The sequence below is a fragment of the Gadus chalcogrammus genome, chromosome 20 (genome assembly GCF_026213295.1).
Source record: "Gadus chalcogrammus isolate NIFS_2021 chromosome 20, NIFS_Gcha_1.0, whole genome shotgun sequence".
In the NCBI taxonomy this organism is placed as follows: domain Eukaryota; kingdom Metazoa; phylum Chordata; class Actinopteri; order Gadiformes; family Gadidae; genus Gadus; species Gadus chalcogrammus.
In genome coordinates, this window is record NC_079431.1 from 1622158 (window position 1) to 1645047 (window position 22890).

At 53.2% G+C, this 22890-nt stretch overlaps 1 protein-coding gene across 1 annotated transcript; it reads right to left on the bottom strand.

The window, feature by feature from the left end:
- Positions 1–481: 481 nt before the first annotated feature.
- On the bottom strand, positions 482–20604 carry cog3 (component of oligomeric golgi complex 3). The gene is made up of 23 exons (XM_056580245.1): positions 20333–20604; positions 19537–19683; positions 19375–19436; positions 18275–18440; positions 17530–17604; positions 16781–16873; positions 16167–16292; positions 15990–16070; positions 15755–15798; positions 14946–15072; positions 13925–14016; positions 13170–13309; positions 10851–11011; positions 8758–8866; positions 8193–8311; positions 7332–7421; positions 5531–5651; positions 4941–5029; positions 4438–4572; positions 4025–4100; positions 3742–3869; positions 3072–3170; positions 482–2601 (listed from the first exon to the last, which is right to left on the bottom strand). Exons 1-23 carry the CDS (start codon positions 20498–20500, stop codon positions 2572–2574), a joined length of 2478 nt encoding a protein of 825 aa, XP_056436220.1. The 5' UTR covers positions 20501–20604; the 3' UTR covers positions 482–2571.
- Between the last annotated feature and the right edge of the window lie 2286 nt (positions 20605–22890).

Consider the following 22890-nt stretch of genomic DNA (forward strand, 5'->3'; position numbering starts at 1 on the left):
CTCCCTCCTCCTCCTGTCCTTCCACACGGTGAACCCGTCTCCCTCCTCCTCCTGTCCTTCCACACGGTGAACCCGTCTCTCTCCTCCTCCTGTCCTTCCACACGGTGAACCCGTCTCCCTCCTCCTCCTGTCCTTCCACACGGTGAACCAGACCCTGACTCTGCTCGTCTGCTGCTGCTTCAGCGACTCGGGGGCTCAGAGGCGACGCTAGAGCTGGCGAGACGACCGGCAGCAGCAGAACATCCACCCCCTCCATCCTCTCCTCCTCCTCCACCCCCTCATCCTCCCCCTCAGGTCTGGCGGGAGTACAGTGCGGCTCAGCGGGGGGGGGGGGGGGGGGGGGGGGGGGGGGGGCGAGGTTTCGGAGGCGTCTGGTGTGAGCTAACGCCGTTACCACCGTGCTTATTGAATTACCGCAGCATGACGGAAGGTTAGCCGCTAATTGCAGGACATTCTGCCGGCCGAGGTGATGTGGGGGGGGGGAGTGCATAATAAGCACCTGGATTCCAACGCACCCCGACTTGTCTCCCTGCATCAATACAGCCAGGGTTTAATCGGGTGCAGACTCCCGATGATGCATTATGTAAGGCTGGGATCAAAGCGGCGTCTGCTCTGTTAAGCAGCGGAGCTTCGGCGTTGGCTCCTGTAAGAAGCCTCCGTGTGACACCTTTGTCTCTGCGTCTCCGTGCAGTACCCAGAGTCAGCATCTACACCCGAGCTCTGCTTTGGTGGGGTCTTGTGACTGTGGCGCTGCCTTCTCCGGTGAACTAAGTTGGAGGCTTGAGGCAGACATAAAAGGGCCATCTAGGGCAGAAGTCTGCCTTGCTCCAGAGCTCCTGCTTCCTCACCAGTGGTCGTCGAGAGGTGGCCTCCTCTGGGAAGGTCAAAGGTCATTATGTACCTCTTGTTCAGATGGCGCGACATGGATTGGGGATGAAGGCGCGAGCCCTCTTTTGTCGGCTGTGGGGCTTCCTGGATGAGCCAACCGAATTGTATACCTGGTGTGTTCGTTGGCAAACCTATCACGGGTATCTGCTCAGAGATGTTTCTAACGTGAATATCTTTCTTCATGGAGAACAAAAGACGCAGACAACACGTTGTTCCAACTTTTTGGGGGTTTGTTAATCAAAAGGCTTCATAAATAGTTTGAGTATATACACCACTTTACATAGCAGAGTCCAGGTCAACAATGCCGCTTTCATATTAAACTCCTCTTATCCTATAAGAAAAGAAACCAATCAAACCAAACATTAGCTACTCATCAATTTCTCAGTTGCGACAGGAGTGCACAACCTCCACCACCACGACCCAGCCCCGCTCAGACCGGGGACGCAGGACATGTACAAACGTAGAAAACATAAAAACAAACAAACACTTCATCTTCATCATCTTCAGCGGAGCAGCTGCATTCGGACGGGGAGGACTCAGACGGACGAGGCCCAGTGACGGCCGTCACGACGATGGGTCGTGACGGCCGGGTGAGCGGGATCCTTCCAGAACTCTCTCCAGACGGGCTACAGATGAGAGGAGGAGAGGCGCGGTGATGGCGGGGGCGGCTGCGTCTCCTTCAGCCCCTGAATCCATTAGGCGGCGGGCGGCCGCGTGCGGGCCCCTTGTTGTCCATTAGCCGCCTGATGAAGGGCCCTTGGAGCCTATATCAGGGGCCCGCAGGAGGGCCGTTGTCCTCACCCGATCCACCCAAACCTCGCCCTCGTGGTCGACCCGCTGCTTATTCTAGTTTTCCCTTTTCCCTCCCAATAGTGTTATGATGTCAGAGTACATTTGAAACTGAACCGAGGAAAAACAAAAAACAAAAAGAAAAAACCCGCCCCCAGAACGAGAACCCGCCCCTCAGACGAGAACCCGCCCCTCAAAGCGAGAACCCGCCCCTCAGACGAGAACCCGCCCCTCAAAGCGAGAACCCGCCCCTCAAAGCGAGAACCCGCCCCTCAGACGAGAACCCGCCTCTCAAAGTGAGAACCCGCCCCTCAGACGAGAACCCGCCCCTCAAAGCGAGAACCCGCCCCTCAAAGCGAGAACCCGCCCCTCAAAGCGAGAACCCGCCCCTCAAAGCGAGAACCCGCCCCTCAAAGCGAGAACCCGCCCCTCAAAGCGAGAACCCGCCCCTCAGACGAGAACCCGCCCCTCAAAGCGAGAACCCGCCCCTCAAAGCAAGAACCCGCCCCTCAGACGAGAACCCGCCCCTCCAAAGAGAACCCGCCCACACAGCAGACGTCTCCTTCGTGAGGCGTTCCACGGTCGAGCTCCCCGACCCGAGCCCCAACCCAGACGGCGCCGTGTGCGTCTGGTCCACCGCAGTCCGCCGTATAAACCCAAACCCCGGCCGCGTCGGTGGGGTACGTCTGGGTGCTCCTCGCCATCGTCTTCTTCACCGTCCCTCTTCGTCTTCGTCGTCACTGCGGCCGGGCGGTCCTCAGAGCCCCCCCCCCCCCCCACCCGCCCCCAGCCCGGTGTCTAGAGGCTGGGTCGACGGAGCGAGCCCCGCCCCCTGGGCTGTGCCGGCCGCTCCGATCAGCGAGCGCCGCTACGTCGCGGCTGCGCCGCCGCCGGCTACTTGCTCACCGACAGCAGCAGGTTAACCTGCAGACAAGGGGGGGGGGGGGGGGGGGGGGGGGGGGGAACGGCCGCTCGTTAGCACGCAAACCCCACCGCTCCCTCGACTCAGACATATAAAACCTGAAGGTCAGAGAGTGTGTGTGTCTGTGTGTGTGTCTGTGTGTGTGTCTGTGTGTGTGTGTGTGTCTGTGTGTGTGTCTGCATTCGTGTGCCTGCATGTGTGTGTCTGTGTGTGTGTGTATGTGTGTGCCTGCATGTGTGTGTCTGTGTGTGTGTCTGTGTGTGTGTCTGCATGTGTGTGCATGCCTGAGGGGGACGTGTTTGTGAGTCTGTGTGTGCGTGCGGGGGACGTTTGCGTGCGTGCGTTGGGCCGTGTGTGTGTGTGTGTGTGTGCGACGGTACGTGTGTGTGTTCCTAAGCAGCGGGCTTCCAGGGCAGGGCGGCGGCGGCGGCGGCGGCGGCGGCGGCGGCGGCGGCGGCGGCGGCGGGCTCACCTGCTCCATGGAGGGGCAGGCGATGATCTGGAGGTCCTCCCCGCTGTACTCCTCCTGCAGCAGGGCGTGGGCCTTCAGGAACACCTGCTGGATGTTGTTCTGGAGGGCCACCACCACCACAACAACAACAACAACAGACAAAAACACAAACAACAACAGTCACATGATTGCGTCATCAAAGCCGCAATCAGCGGCGGTGAGCCGGCCCACTTTGTTTTGGTGAAAGTGTGTTTTGATTGAGTCTCACGGTTCTCATGTGTCTGTTCGGGAGCCCCGGATCGCATGAGAACCGTGAGACTCAATCAAAACACAATTTAAAGCAAAACAAAGTGGGGCAGATAAAAAAAATAAATAAACACAAAAAAAATAAGACATGATGCATTTTAGCGCCCGGCCCCCACCCCTCGCATGATCTTGTTGCCATGTCAACGGTAAATTAGTTTCTCTCGTCAAGATTCAGTTAGCCGCCACTTGGGCAGGGAACAAAGGAGAGGACAAAGGCTCCTCCTCCACACACACACACACACACACACACACACACACACACACACACACACACACACACACACACACACACACACACACACACACACACACACACACACACACACACACACACACACACACACACACACACAGGATTAAGTGGGGCCGGTCTCGTGACACCCACCCTGACGGGCTTGAAGAGGATGAACTCGGTGTCCCTGTTGGCCAGGTACAGAGACATGCTCTGCAGCGTGGCCGGCAGCTTGCCCTTCATCACGCGGTAGGTCGCCGTCACTATCTCGTTGATCTTGGCTGCAAACAGTAAGAGAGATATGACGGTAAGAGGAACGGCGGGGACGCCGCCCGACACAAACACAATAAAACACAGTGATATGACGGCCGTGTAAGCCACAGCGGGCCCCTGAGTTACGAGCGCGGCGCCACTTCGGCGCGGGGGGGGTGGGTACCTGGCTGGGCCCAGGGCTGCTGTGACAGGTTGTATGTGGGCCCGCCCTCGATGGCCATGGTCTTCAGAGCCGCAACCTGAGCACAAACAACAAACGACAGCGCTCAGACGAGGCGGATCCATAACCCCTGAACAGAGCGTGCCCCCCCTCATCGATCGGCCCCGACTTGACATTCTCCCGGTGGAAATGTGCCACTTCCCTGTGATCAGCTCATTATCCTAAACTACAGTCTGCGAAGGTTAAAGACACACACACACACACACACACACACACACACACACACACACACACACACACACACACACACACACACACACACACACACACACACACACACACACACACACACACACACACACACACACACACACACACACACACACACCCCTCAGCAGCTGAAGGTCAGGTGCTACCTTGGCAAGCAGCTCCTCCAGAGTTCCTACGAAGATGTGCGTCTGCTGCTGGATGAACTGCTCACAGCTCAGCTTCAGGTAGCGATCCACGTCCTTCTTAGAGTCAATGTAGTGCTCCTTGATCTCTGGGGTCCCCTGGGGGGGGGGGAAGGGGGGAGGAGGAGAGATGGTTAGGAGGGGGAGGAGGAGGAGGAGGAGGAGGAGGAGAGATGGGTGAGGAGGAGGAGGAGGAGGAGGAGGAGGAGGAGGGGGAGAGATGGGTGAGGAGGAGGAGGAGGAGGAGGAGGAGGAGGAGGAGGAGGAGGAGGAGGAGGAGGAGGAGGAGGAGAGATGGGAAGGAGGGACACACAAGGGGGGAGGGGGAGGAGAGATGGAAGAGAGGGACACACACACACACTCACACACTCACACTCAAGCTTTATGGTATCAAGTGTCGTTTGCCTGAGCAGGGGTTGCTATCAAAGCCCAGCAAACGTCTGGCTGGGGAGCAGACGCGCTCTTACCTCCAACAGGAACTCCAGGATGGCGTTGTGACTGTTAAGTCGGAAGAATTTGGGAACAGCCTTGGGGTTGAGGATTTTGAAGGCAGCGTCTGAAAAAAAAAAAAAAAAAAAGCTGAAAAAAACCGGATTACATGATGGGCTGGCGAAGCCTGACAGTGCCCCCTAGTGCTGCTGGGTAATAATAACCTTGGCAGCGCACCGGGGAATGGGAAAGGAGGCCCATGTCTACCTCCCCTTCTCTCCAATCTCCCTCCCCTACTCCACCTCCCTACCTCCCGCCACCTCTCTCCCCCTCCCCTCCCCCTCCTCCCTCCCACACTCTCTCCCCCCTCCCCCCACCTCCCCTCCCTCATGTTCCTCTCCCCCTCCCCCTCCTCCCTCCCACACTCTCTCCCCCCTCCCCCCACCCTTACCCTCCCTCCTCCGTCTCCCAGAGCCTTGTGGTTTATGTACATTACAGGGACTCTGAATGGCCAGTAGCCCCCCCCCCCCCCCCCCGGCCCTAATGGCGGCCCAGTGAGCGTTATGGGTGGCGGTCACTTAGCGACCGTGACAAGGTGACTGGCGCCGCCCGCCGCCGCCGGACTCACCTCGGGTCTTCTTCAGGTCCAGGGAGATCTCCTTGATGGCGAAGTCAGTGTGGAACGGGGCGATCTGCTCGCGCATGATCAGCAGGTGTTTGATCAGGAAGAGCTGCCCGTCTACCTGAGTCTGTGGAGGGGTGGGGCAGCGGTGTGAGAAGACCTCTGAGCAGACCTAGAGCAGACCTAGAGCAGATCCGAGACCTAGAGCAGAACTAGAGCAGAGCAGACCGAGAGCAGACCTAGAGCAGACCTAGAGCAGAGCAGACCGAGAGCAGACCGAGAGCAGACCTAGAGCAGACCTAGAGCAGAGCAGACCGAGAGCAGACCTAGAGCAGACCTAGAGCAGACCTGAGACCTTAGAGCAGACCTAGAGCAGACCTGAGACCCCAGAGCAGACCTGAGACCTAGAGCAGACCTAGAGCAGACCTGAGACCTAGAGCAGACCTAGAGTAGACCCAGAACAGACCTCCGAGCAGACCTAGATCAGACCTAGAGCAGACCTGAGACGTAGAGCAGACCCAGAGCAGACCCAGAGCAGACCCAAAGCAGACCTAGAGCAGACCTAGAGAAGACCTAGATCAGATCCAGAGCAGACCTAGAGCAGTCCTAGAGCAGAGCTAGAGCAGACCTGAGACCTAGAGTAGACCTAGAGCAGCCCTAGAGCAGCCCTAGAGCAGACCCAGAGCAGCCCTGAGACCTAGAGCAGACCTGAGACCTAGAGCATACCGAGAGCATACCTAGAGCAGACCCAGAGCAGACCCAGAGCAGACCTGAAACCTAGAGCATACCTACAACAGACGTAGAGCAGACGTAGAGCAGACCCAGAGCAGACCCAGAGCAGACCCAGAGCAGACCCAGACCCGAGACCTAGAGCAGACCTGTAGCGGCCGGTAGCTACTCTGAAGGGCATCGCTAAGCTTAACCGCGTTGTGGGGGATACGAGAGAGGAGAAAAGGGGTCATTCTTTTCTGGGGGGGCGATAAGCCGGGATTAGCGACGGCCCCATAACGGGGATGCGATCGATGTGGAGACAAAAGAGGGCGGCGGCCCACGTTTGTTGTTTAGCGACTGGCTTAAACGGCGGTAAAAGACTCGAACGCTGGAGAGCCGCCATGAGAGGAGCCATCCGGAGACGGCGGGCTGCGTGCGTTCAGGGCGCGGCCGGCCCCGCTGATATCGACCGTGGGTTTGAAGGTGAGCGGACCCAATAAACAAAGAAAGGAGAAGCAACGGGCTGAACGCTCCGTGGAGCGCGTGACAGCGTTCGTTAACGTCCCGGGTAAAAGACGATGCCGGCCGCGACCTCATTAAGGCGCCGCAGTCAAACGCCTCATTAAAACATTATCAGGCCACAGAGAAACCGTCCAGCCTCCCTGGTCTGCCTTATTTATTTCGGCACGAAGAGTGGAAGCTGAGGCAGTGGAGCAGAGGCCCTGCCGCACCCGGACACCACAACAACACAAGAGACTAAACGAAAACACAAGGCTCTGCTACCACACAAGGCTGTGCTACAACACGAGGCGGTGCTACAACACGAGGCGGTGCTACCACACAAGGCTGTGCTGCAACACGAGGCGGTGCTACAACACGAGGCTGTGCTGCAACACAAGGCTGTGCTACAACACGAGGCGGTGCTACAACACAAGGCTCTGTTACCACACAAGGCTGTGCTACCACACAAGGCTGTGCTGCAACACGAGGCTGTGCTACAACACGAGGCTGTGCTGCAACACGAGGCTGTGCTACAACACGAGGCGGTGCTTTAACACGACAACACTGCTGGAACAAGAGGCTGTGCCCTGCTCACCTTATTCTTGAGGATGATGTCCGAGGCCTTGAGCAGCGACTGGATGCAGGCCGACAACGCCTCCTGAGATAAACCCTGGAACACAGCTCTCTGGGGAACACAAAAAGGAACACAGACACACACGTCAGAACCACCAGAGAGGGGTTTCCTCTTTATGGAGGGGTCACCTCGTTAGAGAGGGGTCACCTCGTTAGAGAGGGGTCACCTCGTTACAGAGGGGTCTCCTCGTTACAGAGAGGTCTCCTCGTTAGAGGGGCCACCTCGTTAGGGAGGGGTCGCCTCGTTAGGGAGGGGTCACCTCGTTTGAGAGGGGTCTCCTCGTTAGGGAGGGGTCACCTCGTTAGAGCGGGGTCACCTCGTTAGGGAGGGGTCACCTCGTTAGAGAGGAGGTCTCCTCGTTAAGAGAGGGGTCTCCTCGTTAGAGGGGTCACCTCATTAGAGAGGAGGTCTCCTCGTTGAGAGGGGTCTCCTCGTTAGAGGGGTCATCTCATCACAGAGGGGTCTCCTCATTAGAGATGGGTCTCCTCGTTAGGGAGGGGTCTCCTCATTAGAGAGGGGTCTCCTCGTTAGGGAGGGGTCTCCTCGTTAGGGAGGGGTCTCCTCGTTAGAGAGGGGTCTCCTCGTTAGAGAGGGGTCTCCTCGTTAGAGAGGGGTGGGTCACCTCGTCAGGGAGGGGTCTCCTCGTTAGAGAGGGGTCACCTCGTTAGGGAGGGGTCACCTCGTTAGAGAGGGGTGGGTCACCTCGTTAGGGAGGGGGGTCTCCTCGTTACAGAGGGGTCTCCTCGTTACAGAGGGGGCGTGGCTTGGGCTGGAGGGCGGGGCTGGAGCCGGGGGGCGGGGCAGGGGGCAGGGCCCACTCACGTCGATGCAGCGGTACAGCTTGGAGAGGCAGACCAGCGTGCGGCGCACCGTGGGGTACCACATGCCGTGCAGGTCCGCCGGGGAGATGGAGGCCTGCATCCGCGACGCGTCCGTCACGCCTGCCGGGAAGAGACGCAACAAAACAACGTATCAACACTAATCACGCACCGGGAACCAGCCGAGACGCGTTGCTGGTATTAACAAGGCCAGAGGTGTTGGGGACATAAACAAAGTGACATATGATCCAGGACGTCATTCAGTGACGGCTCATTAGCATAAAGAACCAGTGTGTGCCGGAGCCTATTGATTGGCTGAATCCAATGACAAATAAAACGCTGTGCATCATGGGATTTAGCGTGGGAGTAAGTGGGCCCATCAGTTGTATTTCACGGTGCATTATGGGTATTAATTAGTGCACTACATAAGGGAACCACAGTTGTACGCTCACATTTTGGACAACACTACTAAAATGGTGACATCCTAAATAGGAACTTTACGGGGGCTCAGATGGACCGATTGGGACAAAGTGAGAGTCAGGAGGAGGAACCAAGAGGAGGTGTCGTACTGGCGGTGCTGCTCCGCCGCGAGCCGGGGTCTTCCAGGCGGACGTCGGAGAAGGAGGCCTCCTGGGACAGCAGCTTGATCTGCTCCTCCTTCAGGCTCTGGGCGATCCTCTGTGGAGCCCAAACACACCACCCACGAACCCCGTTTATGACGTTAAGGAGCAGAGCAGAGGCGGGCCGGGGGTTAACGAGGAGGAGGAGGGGGAGGGAGAGGGAGCGAGGGGAACGAGAGAGAGGTGCGAGGGACAGGAGGACGAGGAGAGAGGATGGGGAAAGGGACCACCGGATGAGGAGAGAGAGAGGGGAGAGGGACCACCAGATGAGGAGGAGGAGGAGAGAGAGAGGGGAGAGGGACCACCAGATGAGGAGGAGGAGGAGAGAGAGAGGGGAGAGGGACCAGCAGATGAGGAGGAGGAGAGAGAGGATGGGGAAAGGGACCACCGGATGATGAGGAGGAGGAGGAGAGAGAGGGGAGAGGGACCACCAGATGAGGAGGAGGAGGAGGAGGAGGAGGAGGAGGAGGAGGAGGAGGAGGAGGAGGAGGGAGAGAGAGGGACCACCGGATGCGGAGGAGGAGGAGGAGGGAGAGAGAGGGGAGAGGGACCACCGGATGAGGAGGAGGAGGAGAGAGAGGGGGGAGAGGGACCACCGGATGAGGAGGAGGAGGAGAGAGGGAGGGGAGAGGGACCACCGGGTGAGGAGGAGGAGGAGAGAGAGGGGGGAGAGGGACCACCGGAGGAGGAGGAGGAGGAGGAGAGAGAGGGGGGAGAGGGACCACTGGATGAGGAGGAGGAGGAGAGAGAGAGGGGAGAGGGACCACCGGATGAGGAAGAGGAGAGAGAGAGAGGGGAGAGGGACCACCGGATGAGGAGGAGGAGGAGAGAGAGGGGGGAGAGGGGACCACCGGATGAGGAGGAGGAGGAGAGAGAGGGGGGAGAGGGACCACCGGATGAGGAGGAGAGAGAGAGAGGGGAGAGGGACCACCGGATGAGGAGGAGGAGAGAGAGAGAGGGGAGAGGGACCACCGGATGAGGAAGAGGAGAGAGAGAGAGGGGAGAGGGACCACCGGATGAGGAAGAGGAGAGAGAGAGAGGGGAGAGGGACCACCGGATGAGGAGGAGAGAGAGAGAGAGAGGGGAGAGGGACCACCGGATGAGGAGGAGGAGGAGAGAGAGGGGGGAGAGGGACCACCGGATGAGGAGGAGGAGAGACAGAGAGACGGGAGAGGGACCACCGACTGCATCAGGTGCTGCACTGTCTTTATCTTTCAGCTTTTAAGCTTCAATGTTAACTGCCGAGAAATTGAAATCCTTGAGGTCTTACTGCCGTCTCGCCCTACAAAGAAGATGTAAAAAAGAGGCGCTCGTACCGAGAGTACAAATCACGCGGCCCGGTGTCCTTTATATCGACGTGTCAGAAACACACCGCCACTTACTTTGTGTTTCTCAAACGGGGACAGGAATCCATTAAAGTGGGCCAGTGTTAGCGGCCGACGGCTCGCTAATGTGGTTCCCACGCCATCAATGATGCATGGGCATCGCAACGGCAGCGGCACATAATTAAGCTAACTATATATAGTCCGGCGAATTGTTATTAATATTTGAACAATTAAGAAGCGGCAGTGCAACAACATTACCAGGAGCCGGAGGCAACGCTGTTTCACCACACAAAAGCGTTTCTAATTGTCTGAGTCGCCCCTCGCTGCCGTGTGAAGAACTAGACGTTTGTTTTCTTCAGGTTATTATTATTTAAAGCTGCTTTAAAAAAAGGACTCGAGACTTTTAGAGACAGAGGGCAGAAAACAGAGGAAGCAAGAGCAACGATTTTTGTAATAAACAACCCGGGGAAACATCCCCACCCCCCCCCCCCCCCCCCCCCCCCCCCCCCCCCCCCCGTCGAGGAGTGTTGCGTTCTGCACCACTGATTTACAGCCGCGTTCTCACAGTGCATTTCACTCACTAATGGCTGACGGAGGGCTTGGGCATCTCTAACAAACCCCACTCAAATAACGGCCCCTAAATCTCCCCCGAAGCTCCTTTAAGAGCTCCGCCGGACCACGATGGCGGCGGCGGCGGCGGCGGGGGCGGCGGCTTGCCTCCATCATCTCCAGCTTCTCTGGGTAGGCCAGGTCTCCGGGCGCGGGGTTGTAGCCCGTGATGTCCGTCTGGATGTAGATGTGGGTCCGGTACACCAGCCTCTCCTGCACGTCCTCCAGCATCTGCTTCACCACCGCGTCAAAGGCCCCCAACTGGCCCGCTGCAGACACACACACAGACACACATGCATGCCAACGCACACCCAGGTACACAGATGCATTCCAACGTACACACGATTGCCAATCACTCACACACACACACACACACACACACACACACACACACACACACACACACACACACACACACACACACACACACACACACACACACACACACACACACACACACACACACACACACACACACACACACACTAAATCAAACCAGCTCCGGGTGGGGACAGTCTTGTCGGTTGTAATTAACCGCTGGGGGCGGGCAGACGCCATTGTCTTATTTATTTACGCGTGCACGGGGTAATGACTGCAACGTGCCCGCTGATGGGCGTGCGCGTGATATGAGAGGAGGCGTATGGACGCCAGCAGAGGTCAGGGAGACGTAACGAGGCCTCGTGGGAGGAATCATTCACTGCCAAGGTTGACCCGATTGAGTTCTGAATGAGTGACTGGGCGGGACGGGAGATTACAGATTAATTTAGAGCGGGAGGAGAGGCGTGTGTTGGCGCGCCTCCGGTGACAAACCGCCCGGCCTCCGTTTAGCTAAGGCAATACGCAGGCGTCCTCACGCATCAGCCTGCAGGGGAATTAAAATACGCACGTGATGCAATTCCCGCGTGTGCAATAAGGGGGCAGCATACTGCTGAAAGAAGTCGGTTCGATTTCGGTCGGCCGAGACAGAAGACGTCCTTCAAAGAGAAAGACGGATTTGTTTTGAGCTCTGTGTTTTTTGTTTTCGGTCACAGACCGTTCAGATACGGGGTAATCCGATCAAAACACACGTCCGCATTGCCATCATCTGCAGAAAATGTGAGGTGCAAGATTTATCGAGAAATATGTTTATTTACGGCTAAGGTCTGCTTCGATTAGGTTCCTCTCCGTGATCACATTAAAGGTCCCATGACCGACCACCAGGTGTGGTGAGATTAGCCGTTACAAGCCGTTTCGAGTCAGCTGACTGCTTCATTTTAAAACACCTTGAGCAAACACTCAATGCTCCGCCCACTGACCGAAGCCTGTCGATATTCTCCCCCTCCCCCCCCCCTTATGCACTTAATGTAGAGTGTACGTCCTTGCACTTAAAAACAGTACTTCTACTGCACCAAAAGCGATATATTTTCGTTTCTCTTTCTTCTGACAAATGTACTTATTGTCAGACGCTTTGGATAAAAGCGTCTATTAAATGCCCTAAATGAAAATGTCAATGTTTAATCAATTCAAATAATAAAAAATGGAGAAATGAAGAGTCGCAAAACTGGTGGTGAAATCTACACGAAATGCCCTAAATGTAAATGTGAATGTCCCGCCCCCCCCCAGGCGGGCGGGACATTCACATTTACATTTAGGGCATTTCGTGTAGATTCACATTTACACGTGGGGCGCTAGGCCTGCAGCGGATTCGAATTGTATCCGAATCCGTTCGGTTCGTTTACCACAGTTCGGAGCATTCTGGAGATCCGCGGATTTCGGTTTCATGAAGGCATTGCCTTATGTAGCGTATTTTGCCTACTGTAGCCTACGTCCGATACAAAGGGTGTTTAGGACCCAGCGGAATGCATTCTCTCCAGTGCTGCCCGAGCCAATGAGACTTTTCCCGCCCCTCCCTTCAGCCTGTCAGCGTTCAAAACAAACTGGGCTTTTCAAGCGCACGATTCCTAAATTTAAAGAAAGTAATTGATACAATTATATTCTAAATATACGGGAGATAAATACAAACGGGTGATAAGTGGGATAACGGCCTTCGAGGTCGACCGGTTCGATGGAAATAATGGACAGGTAGAGGCAACTCTGGCTTCATGCTGCGCTCGTCGCCAGAGTTCTAAGCCTCGTCGGCCGTTATCCCTTACATGTTACACTCAGTGCACCATGTTTTCAAATGCATTTAGGGGAACATTTATTGCACAAAAAAGCCTTGCAAGTTGTCTGATTGCAGTCAATTAACACATTGCAAATAGCCTGTGGGTCTCATTCATTTTTGTGTTTCTCCCCCAAACCCTCCGTCAAAAAAAAGTCCGCCTATTTACTACCACGGACATGATCCTAATCCGAACCGTATCCGAAACCGAGGCCCAAAACGGTTATCTGAACCGAACCGTGGACACACTGATCCGTTTCACCCCTATGGGGCGCCCCGGGTCGTACCGTTGTTGTGGACGTGGTCCTCCAGCATCTCGTTCTTCAGGATGCCACAGAGCTCCGACAGCGTCTCCAGGTGGATGACGTGGATGATGAGCGGCCGCAGCATGTCGTACAGCGACAGGCACAGCTTCTCCAGCAGCTCGCTGAAGGAGACACACGCACCTTTTAGTGCACGCTTTCACAATAAGAGCGTCGCTACTGGTTAATAAGTACAATCATGTTCAGTGCATCAAAAGTAGTTGAAGTGGAGGGAATAAGTACTGCTCCTTTAAGGGTTTTGATGTGCATGTAATGCCTGCTGTCGTCTGACTCCTCGACACGTTGGACGTGTTTGCTTAGTAACGCAACACATCTGCTCAAATAGGGGAATGATCTGGCGTCTAGGACTGGCGTTGATACTTCACACACACGCCCGTGTGTGAGGAGTCAAATCCCAGTAATTTGATGGCACTGATCAGATAACAGAGCCAGCCTGCGTCTGAACAAACAGTAAGGTTCAGTTAAGGTAGGGGGGTGAGAGAGAGAGAGGGGGCGAGAGAGAGGGGGCGAGAGAGAGAGAGGGGGCGAGAGAGAGAGAGAGGGGGGCGAGAGAAAGAGAGAGGGGGCGAGAGAGAGAGAGAGGGGGCGAGAGAGAGTGAGAGGGGGCAAGAGAGAGAGAGAGAGAGAGAGGGCGAGAGCGAGAGAGAGACAGCCAGCCAGCCAGCCAGCCAGGCAGCCAGAACTAGTTAACAGGCAGTAATGGGGTGGGGGGGTCTTACTCCAGGCGGGGGGAGGGTCTGCTGAAGAACTCGTTGTAGAGCTGGTGTTCGTCCTGACAGACGTGGACCATGAAGGCACAGCCACTGCGGACCTATCAGGAAGTAGAGGGGAGGAGTCACAGAGTTAATAAAGTTAATAAGGTCAGCGGCTCCGGAGTCTTCCACGGCACCCAGACACAGACACACACCCAGACACACACACACACCCAAACACACACACACACACACACACAGACACACACACAGACACACACCCAGACACACACACAAACCCAAACACAGACACACACACCCAGACACAGACACACACCCAGACACACACACACACACACACACACACACACACACACACACACACACAGACAGACACACACACACACACACACATACTCCTGTTGTGAAATTAAAGACATTTTAAACGTATCTAGGCATGCTATCTGAATATTTAGGAGATGTTCAATACAAATAAACGTTGTATTTTTAATACGGGTTATTAAAGAGCAGGTCGAGCGTTACGCGCCCTAGAGCAAGATGCCCTCTAGAGGTAGACAGCGGGATTGAACCCGCAACACACACAACCTTCGACAGTCCCCCGGCCAATAAAACATGACCCTCGACTGCATGCTCAGATGGACAGCGACAGGTGTTAAACCACTCCACACCGCGTCAGCCCCTTTAGAAGGACCCACGACATGCCACCAGGTGTGAGTGTGCTCAGCCGTTGGAAGCCGTTTCGATAATCTGCCTCCGTCTCAGCTCTGTTCCCACCTGGATGTACGCTGGATAGATCAGTCTACCAGCCTACCCGGTGGACTGCAGCAAACCGTTGCTCATCCATCCGTCACACATCTAGGTGGACACGCCCACTTGTGATGTCATAAGAGCCCGATTTTCTAAACAGCGTGCAACGGCTAACCACGCTCACACCTGTTGGCATTTCAGGGGACCTTTTAAAAAGACGCAAACGATAGCCGCAGTGTGTGATGCTAGCTCTAGCCCCGGTGGGGCTGCAGGGGCTGACCAGGGCACAGTGGTCCTTGCTGTTCTGGCTGGTCAGGTCGGTGATGGTGGAGGTGATACTGGGGCTGAGCAGCCGCTCTCGTTGATCCAGGTAACACTGGTGGACCGCCTCCAGCAGGTTGTGGTACCTGGGGGGGGGACATCGTCAGGGGCACGCTCAATCAATTCAAATAATTGAAGGAATATATAGAACAGGCTCCCTGCAGATGGGCTCATTAGCTCCCGCTACAGACTCAAGACTCACTTGTTCAGAGTGCACCCCGACTCTGGATAGCTACCCCCCCCCCCCCCAACCCCTCTTACACACTGAGGGTTGGTTAGACGTCCTGGCACTCAATGTACGCACTTATTGTACGTCATTGCACTTAAAAACACTACTTTGCATCGTGTAGCGTCTTATCCTAGCTATCGTTGTTGCACACAGGGAAAGGGTTAACCTAGTGGTTGGTTCAGTGAACATCCTTACTGTACAGACAACGATATATTGCTGTTTTCTCTTTCGCCTGCCAAATGGACTTAGTGTAAGTCGCTTTGAATATAAGCGTCGGCTAAATGCCCTAAATGTAAATGTAGATGTTCAATCAATTAAAATAATTTAAAATAAATAAAGAGTGGTAACACTGGGGCTGAGTCTAAAGGAGTCCGATCAGTGGATGAGGAGGGCTTAACGTTGGGCTGCCGAGCTGTTAAACCCATTTCTCATCAAAGTCTTTATTCAAAACGACACGGAGGCGTCTGCTCCTCTCGGTACGAACGGAGGAGCCGCGGTTATGGATCTGATGACCTCTGATACGGAGCGTCTGTACGTACTCTTGGATCTTGTCCGCCCGTTCTTCGATCTGTTCGATCAGCGTCTGCAAAAGCAAAAGGCGTTACGAACGACCGCTTTCAGCCTTCAAACATTTATGGGCAAAGAATGATTTCAGGAGAAACACAGAGAGCGGAGGAGGAGGAGGAGGAGGAGGAGGAGGAGGAGGAGGAGGAGGAGGAGGAGGAGGAGGAGGAGGAGGAGGGGAACAACTAGAGGAATCGACATTGTGCTTACTCTGACTTTCGGTGCAGCCGCTCTGAACTTGACGTAGTACAGGGTGAAGGCATTGTCTGCGTTGGCCAGGCCCAGAGGGTCCTGTGAGGAGGATGGAGAGTGACAGCTTTGAAACCCCACCGGAGTCGAGGCGCAGCACTGCGGTGATGACTGCCAGGCCGCAGCAGGCCTGCTTACCCGCTTGGTGAGCTGGCTGGTGAGGTTGTGCATGGTGTTGACGATGTGGCTCTTCATGAAGTGCACGGCTTTGGAGAGACACTGTTTGAACTTGGCCAGGTACACCGGGTAGTCCTTGAAGTTGGGCTGGGAGTGGGAGGGAAGGCTGCTGGGTGAGACGCTGCTGAGGGACGCTTATGTAACGCGGGCTGCGTGCAACAGAGCTCGTACGTCAGAGTGCACCGTGGGATTTGTTTTGGGGCGATACTCTGTATCGGCGTTCCCTGGCGCCTCTTGGGAGTTGCGCTACTGTAAAATCCGACAACAACCTTGATATACCGTCCCCTAAGCTAGCGAAACTTTGTTGTGCCATGTCCTGCTGTACGACTACACACTACACAACACTACGGCTGTCGACATTAATTACAAACAAATGACCAGAATCCCATCAGTACCCTAGCCTTCCTATGCTCCCCTAACGGAGGCCGTCTTACGATGCACAAGCTAACAAATTGGGTTATTGTTTTGTTTAAATGGTTCTAATTAAAGTCTGATTTTTAACCATTCTGTGATTGTTAATCTACAACATAATGCATAATATGATACTATTCATTTGAAAACAGCCCTCTACTCACATGTGAAGACACGTACTCAATGCAGTCGTCCAGCTTCGACAGCATGGGGATGAAGCCTTCACTGTTCACCGACAGCGAGGGCGAATTCAACTTCTACAGACAGACAGACAGACAGACAGAAGACAGAGTGACAGGAGCCGGTGGGGAGGTGAGCGCTGTCCGGCGGTGCCGAGCCGTTTGTCCCCCAGGAGGCAGTTCGGTCTGCGCGTTACCGATTCAAAGGGGAACCGTCACGCTGGGATGCTTTTTTGTAATATCAGTGATTACCGTTTCAAAACGCAGCCGTCTGCAACATCAAGTCAGTTTTCACAGGAAGTGAAGAGCAGGGACCCCATTTACAGAGATGTCACGGTCTGAAAGACACGGGTGCCTCTCTGAGGGCTAATGAAGGGTCTGAACCCGGGGACGGGACGTGGACTAAACCAGTCCAGATAACTCACGTTGAGCATGGAATCCTTTAACTGAGCTGTCCTGTCAGGGTACACACGGGTGTAGCCCGGACATTACCATGGTTATTACATGGCGTGGCGCGAACACCCTGGTTCACGCAAATATACAATTTGAGGTTCAGCCCCTCCTCTGTCACTCGCGCGAGTGATTCGAAATTTGTGTGAATCATCTACGTTAGTAATCTTGGTGCACTCGCGCGAGTGAACAAGCGGCGTGAATATTAGCTTTTAGTGTGAACGCACGCTAAGAAGATGAGATGTAAATGTTTCCGCAACATCGGGCTAATGAGGAGTTCCTACCGTGTTGATGTTCTCCAGCTCGTTAAAATAGGAGAGTTTCTGCTGGATGCTCTCTGCCAGGTCAACAAGCTCTGCCTGCAGACAGAAACACAACGAAATGAAGAAAACAACAGAGACCAACCACACAGAATCTATTCTGCCGATGTTGACAAACTGTTGTGTGCGTTCGTCTCCATTACGATGCACGACTCTCAAACAGCCGATTAATCCTGTTTGGTCATTCAGGACCGACCACCATAACCAAATCCATCCCAGAAAACAGAAATGAACGGCCACAAAACAGCCGATACACTGGCTTCTATCCATCTATAAAGCACATGTTTCAACTCTGTGGCATAAAAACGGTTTTAATTTTATTTAATACTTGCTTACAGTACAAAAGTGAATGGAAGCAGAATGTACACTACAATACGTCATAAAAACACAAATATACACACAAAAAATGTAATCAAGTTAAACACACACACAGACACACACAGGCCAAGGCTACCTGCCGAAGAGCAAGATGCTCACAGTCAAACAAACTTTAAACCCGATGAAAACAAGGAATATACAGCAGAGCTCAGCCAACAGCCATGAGCCAAGCCCCCTCTCCCCCTCACCCTAGCCCCCTCACCCTCGTCCACTCGCCCCCACACCCTAGCCCCCACACCCTAACAACCTCTCCCTCGCCCCCTCTACCCCCTAGCCCCCAGACCCTAACACCCTCTACCCCCTAGCCCCCTCTACCCCCTAGCCCCCTCACCTGCTCCTTCAGCAGCTGCTCACAGGCCTCGTGCAGGGTGCCCGTCTTGTTGGAGACGAACAGGTACTGCTTCTGGAGCGTGTCCAGGTGGTCCAGCGCCGCGTGGACGTCCGCCAGGATGGCGTCGCACTGCTCCTGGTACGAGTGGAAGTGCTCCCGCGTCATCCTGAGGACCAGGACAACCAGAAGCCTTGAGGTCAGCGACGGCCCGGCCAGGGGGCGCCTACTTTAGCGCTCAGCATGAGCTAGCATAAAACACTAGAGAGGCGATTGTCATCTATGAGGATAAGATGAAAACTTTATTTCATCCTGTACATGAGAAATTCACATGTTTCAGCGGCCCATGGAAAACAAATGATTCAATAATAAAACAAAGAAATGTATATGTGTACTACGGAAGAGGATCAGGGCCACTCATAAAAAAAAAAATAACTTATGACTTTTTTCTCAGAATTCTGAGATTAAAATCAGAATTCAGACTTTCAACTCAGAATTCGGACTTTAATCTCAGAATTCTGACTTTAAGGTTAGAACTACGGATACCTGTAAGGACCAACCTCCGTGGGAGAGACACTTTGCTTTATGCAGTAGGAGGAAACCACACGCAGAGTAGCCAGTAGCCCTAGCCAACTTGTGCTAAGATGTCTTCCCTTAGCGACTTCTTGCGGGTTCCAGGGGTTCCAGAAGAAGCCATTTGGTTAATGGAAGACCAAAAGGTGAGTGAAACTGGAACATGTGTTGTTTTGGTGCCAGTTTCACTCACCTTTTGGTCCTTACAGGTACCCGTAGTTCTGACTTTAAAGTCAGAATTCTGACTTTTTTCTCAGAATTCTGAGAATAAAGTCAGAGCTTAATTTAAGAGCTTAATTTATTTATTTATTTTTCTAATCCTCTTCCGTAGTTTCCAGCATACATAGATAAAAAATAATAATAATCCCAGTGACAATGCCATGCCATGGGGCATAGATGTACACGCCTGAGGTTAACCGTTGAGGCTAAAAGGTCCTTGGCCTCAACTGTTAACTGCCATGTCCATCAGAACACACGCTTGACATCCTTAGCGTGCATAATCGATCAGCAGGTTGACCACAATGTCCCACCTGTACTGCTCCCCCTCCTCCAGATCCATCTTCGTCTGCAGGTTAGCGAACCAGGAGAAGAACTGCGGAAGAGCAGAGCGATCACAGCAGTGTTACTGCGGCCGTTCATACGGCGAGGCACCTGGCCACCTGATCCATGCGTCTGTGGGTGGGGAGACACACCTGCTGGGCGGTCTCTATCCGGGCGTTCTCCATGTCCAGCATCTGGAAGCCCTTCAGCAGGACGTCCTCAGTGGAGTCGGGCACGGTGGTGCTGAGGGGGGAGTGAAGCGATCGCGAGGACAGGCTGCACAGGTCCTCGATGGGGAGCTGGGACACACACACACACACACACACACACACACACACACACACACACACACACACACACACACACACACACACACACACACACACACACACACACACACACACACACACACACACACACACACACACGCGCGCTTCGGTTAGATGGGTCAGGAGGTAGAGCGGGTTGGCTGGTGACCGGAAGGTCGTTAGTTAGATCCCCGGCTCCTCCTAGCTGAGTGTCGAGGTGTCCCTGAGCGAGGCACCTAAACCCTGGCTGCTCCTGATGAGCTGGCTGTCGCCTTGTGTGGTTGACTCCGCTGTCGGTGTGTGAATGTTTGCATGAATGGGTGAATGTTAGGCAGTATTGTAAAGCGCTTTCAGTGGCCACTAGTTATAAAAAACGCTGTGTAAAGGTGGTCCTTTTACCATTAACCATTCTCCTCTTTGCAGGTTGGCAAACATTGGCGACCCAACGTGGCAGAGTCTTATCTCTCCAGTATTACCTGCGATAGACTGGGACCAGTACAGTACCATAGCCACCAGGCACAACACATCCACACTTTAGAGTGGAGGGTGAACTAATTACAGACATCAAGTTGTAAATACATGGTAGACAACCCAAGTGGGGAGCTGGACATGCATTAAGACAGTGCTTAGCACGTCTCACCTCTGATGGGACGGGCAGGATCTCCGCGGCGGCTCGGACCTCCGCCACCGAGTCGCTCTGCGCGTCAGTCAGCGGGGCGGTCGGCTCGCCGCGGCGGTCCCACAGCGACAGCTTCTCTCGCACGTCTTTGTCCGTGATGTCCAACAGGGACGGATCCGTGGACGCCATAGCTTATTTCGTACTCGGACACTATCAACAACGTCAGCAGCGGATGGTTACTTCCTGTTCCGGGAAAGGGGGCGGGGCGTGTTTAAAGCGCCGCGTCGTGAGTTCGGAGCTCGCGACCTTTCGGCTCTGGTTGTGAATGGAGGACCTGACCAATCAGCGGGACACAGGTGGGCTAGAGAAGCGGTCAAATATGCGCAAGAATATGTCCGTAAAAGTTGTTATTTTCTCTTTTTTCCCCATTTATTGTTTTAGATATGCGTATGGCATCAAAAAAAAAGAAAAGTCTTTCAAATAATAATAAAACAGCCAAAAAAATACAAATTACAATATTATTATTACAATATAACAAATGTTATTATAATATTAATACTATTATTGTAAATATTATTACAATTATTATTATTATTAGTCTACTTGCTAGAGTTTGCGTGTGTCTGACTGCGGGACAGCCCCGTAGGAATAAAGCGTGAGAGTGTGTGGTTCTCTATAATATAATATGCTGCATGCAATTCAGATGGTAGGCTCCATTCAGAGATAGAGAACATTAATGTAAATCCGTCAAATATCCATCATTGCAATAGATTAATTTATCTTCGGTTGGATGGGGATTGGCTAATCGTCCGAGTTTCACTGTAACACATTCTGTACAGTACCAGCAGGGGGTACTATGGGACGTGCGTTTCCTTTCCCTTAATTATACATATTTAATACATAAAAAGGGACTTTTTGATAATGTTAGAACAATAAAATGTCTGTCAACTTACGGTTGAGGCCACTTCTTCAATAAAACTAAGTTGAATATGTTTGTTCAGGTTTATAGAGGCTTTCTTATTGTTGGCTGTCGCGTTGAGAGAGAATGCAGTTAGTAGAGCCAATGGTCGTTGGCTCCATGTCCAGCACCGCATCCAATGGGTTATTTTAACTGTTTGCTGCCATTCAATGTGTTCGTTATTTTAACAGTTTGTTGCCATTCAATGTGTTCGTTATTTTAACAGTTTGTTGCCATTCAATGTGTTTGTTATCTTAACAGCCTCCATAGCAAAGAAGACCAAAGCTGTACATGAGGGACTCTTGATTGGCAAAATACAACAACACAACAACTAAAATGCAACTGGTTATTATTTAATTTTCCTCTTCAGCGTCTCCATTATTCCCCTCATCTATGAAGATTTATTTTTTTTCTTCCACTTCCGTATGCAGCGAAGATGAACTAATTGGATTAGAATTTGATGAAATGTTAGCGAAAGATGAAATGTTCCCTTTTCCATTTCATCTATCCCAAGGCACACTCTATTAACCAAACGTTTCATGATATACTTCCCGGTGCTGATAAATACCATGTGATTATTTAATTGAATTTAATTAACTAAAACTGATATTTTACCACATAATGGAATGGCTTTTCATGGTCACGTTATATTTAGTCCTCGCCGACAGCCACTATAAATCACGCATTCATTAAAAAGAACAGAAGCAGCAGAACAGAAGGGGCCCCGAGCCCTGAATATTGTCTGTAATACTGAATATTAATTCTCCGTTAGCCGATGTGTATATCAACATCTTTGCGTTTTTTATAAACCGCCGCGGCTCGGACCATGCCCTCGCTGTAGCGTCACGTGGCGGTCTTGCTCATCGCCCCGGCAGCGCCCCGCTAAGTGTTTCTCGATCCGTTTCCCCGGGGTCTCTGGCCGAGAGAGGTCATCCGGAGTTCAGGCTGCCATCACCTCTCATCGCATTCTTCTTCAGGCTGCAGCGCGGTCGGACAAAAGCGGTGTCACAGCCAATCCTGTCATATTTACACGTTTACCATGGTGCAAGGACCCCCCACCTCTAATGGAACATCTCTGCACCCACCAGAAGAAGGCTCTCAATAAGGGCTACGTTTTGTTCAGAGAAAATAAGACCGAGAAACGAGGAAATTAAGACATTCTTTATTAGATCACAGAAGAACAAATGTGCAAAAATGGTGGTGCAGTGTTGATTTGACTAGGACTCCCAGCTTTTTATTTGACTCAGGCCAGCATGGGTGAACTGAGTTACCAAGAGTTTATATTTTGGTTTGTAGGATGTATTGCCTGTGTTAAGGTTTGTGTTGACTCCTATTTAAAATTACAATTTCATTTTTCAACTAATAAATAATTGGCATCCACTCAAACATAGAATCCAACTTTGCATTTCTGTGAGGAATTAAAGGAACCTATAGTCTATTCTATATGTTTACACATGTACAAGAGGGCATGGAGACGGTATACACTGTAGCAGGTGGGGCTAGGCCTTAGCATGGGGCGGCTGGGGTGCTGAAAGTGCTTCAAAAACTCGCTAACTTCTACAGGAGTGTATAAATAACACTCTCTCTCACACGTTCGCCCCCAACTAAAAACAAGGGATCA

Coding starts and splice junctions, on each gene's coding strand:
- cog3 (XM_056580245.1), bottom strand. CDS start 20,500: ATGGCGTCCACGGATCCGTCCCTGTTGGACATCACGGACAAAGACGTG. Junction 16,071..16,166: donor CCAGCCAGCTCACCAAGCGG/GTAAGCAGGCCT, acceptor TCCTCCTCACAG/GACCCTCTGGGCCTGGCCAA. Junction 5,652..7,331: donor ACATCATCCTCAAGAATAAG/GTGAGCAGGGCA, acceptor ACCCCTCCACAG/ACTCAGGTAGACGGGCAGCT.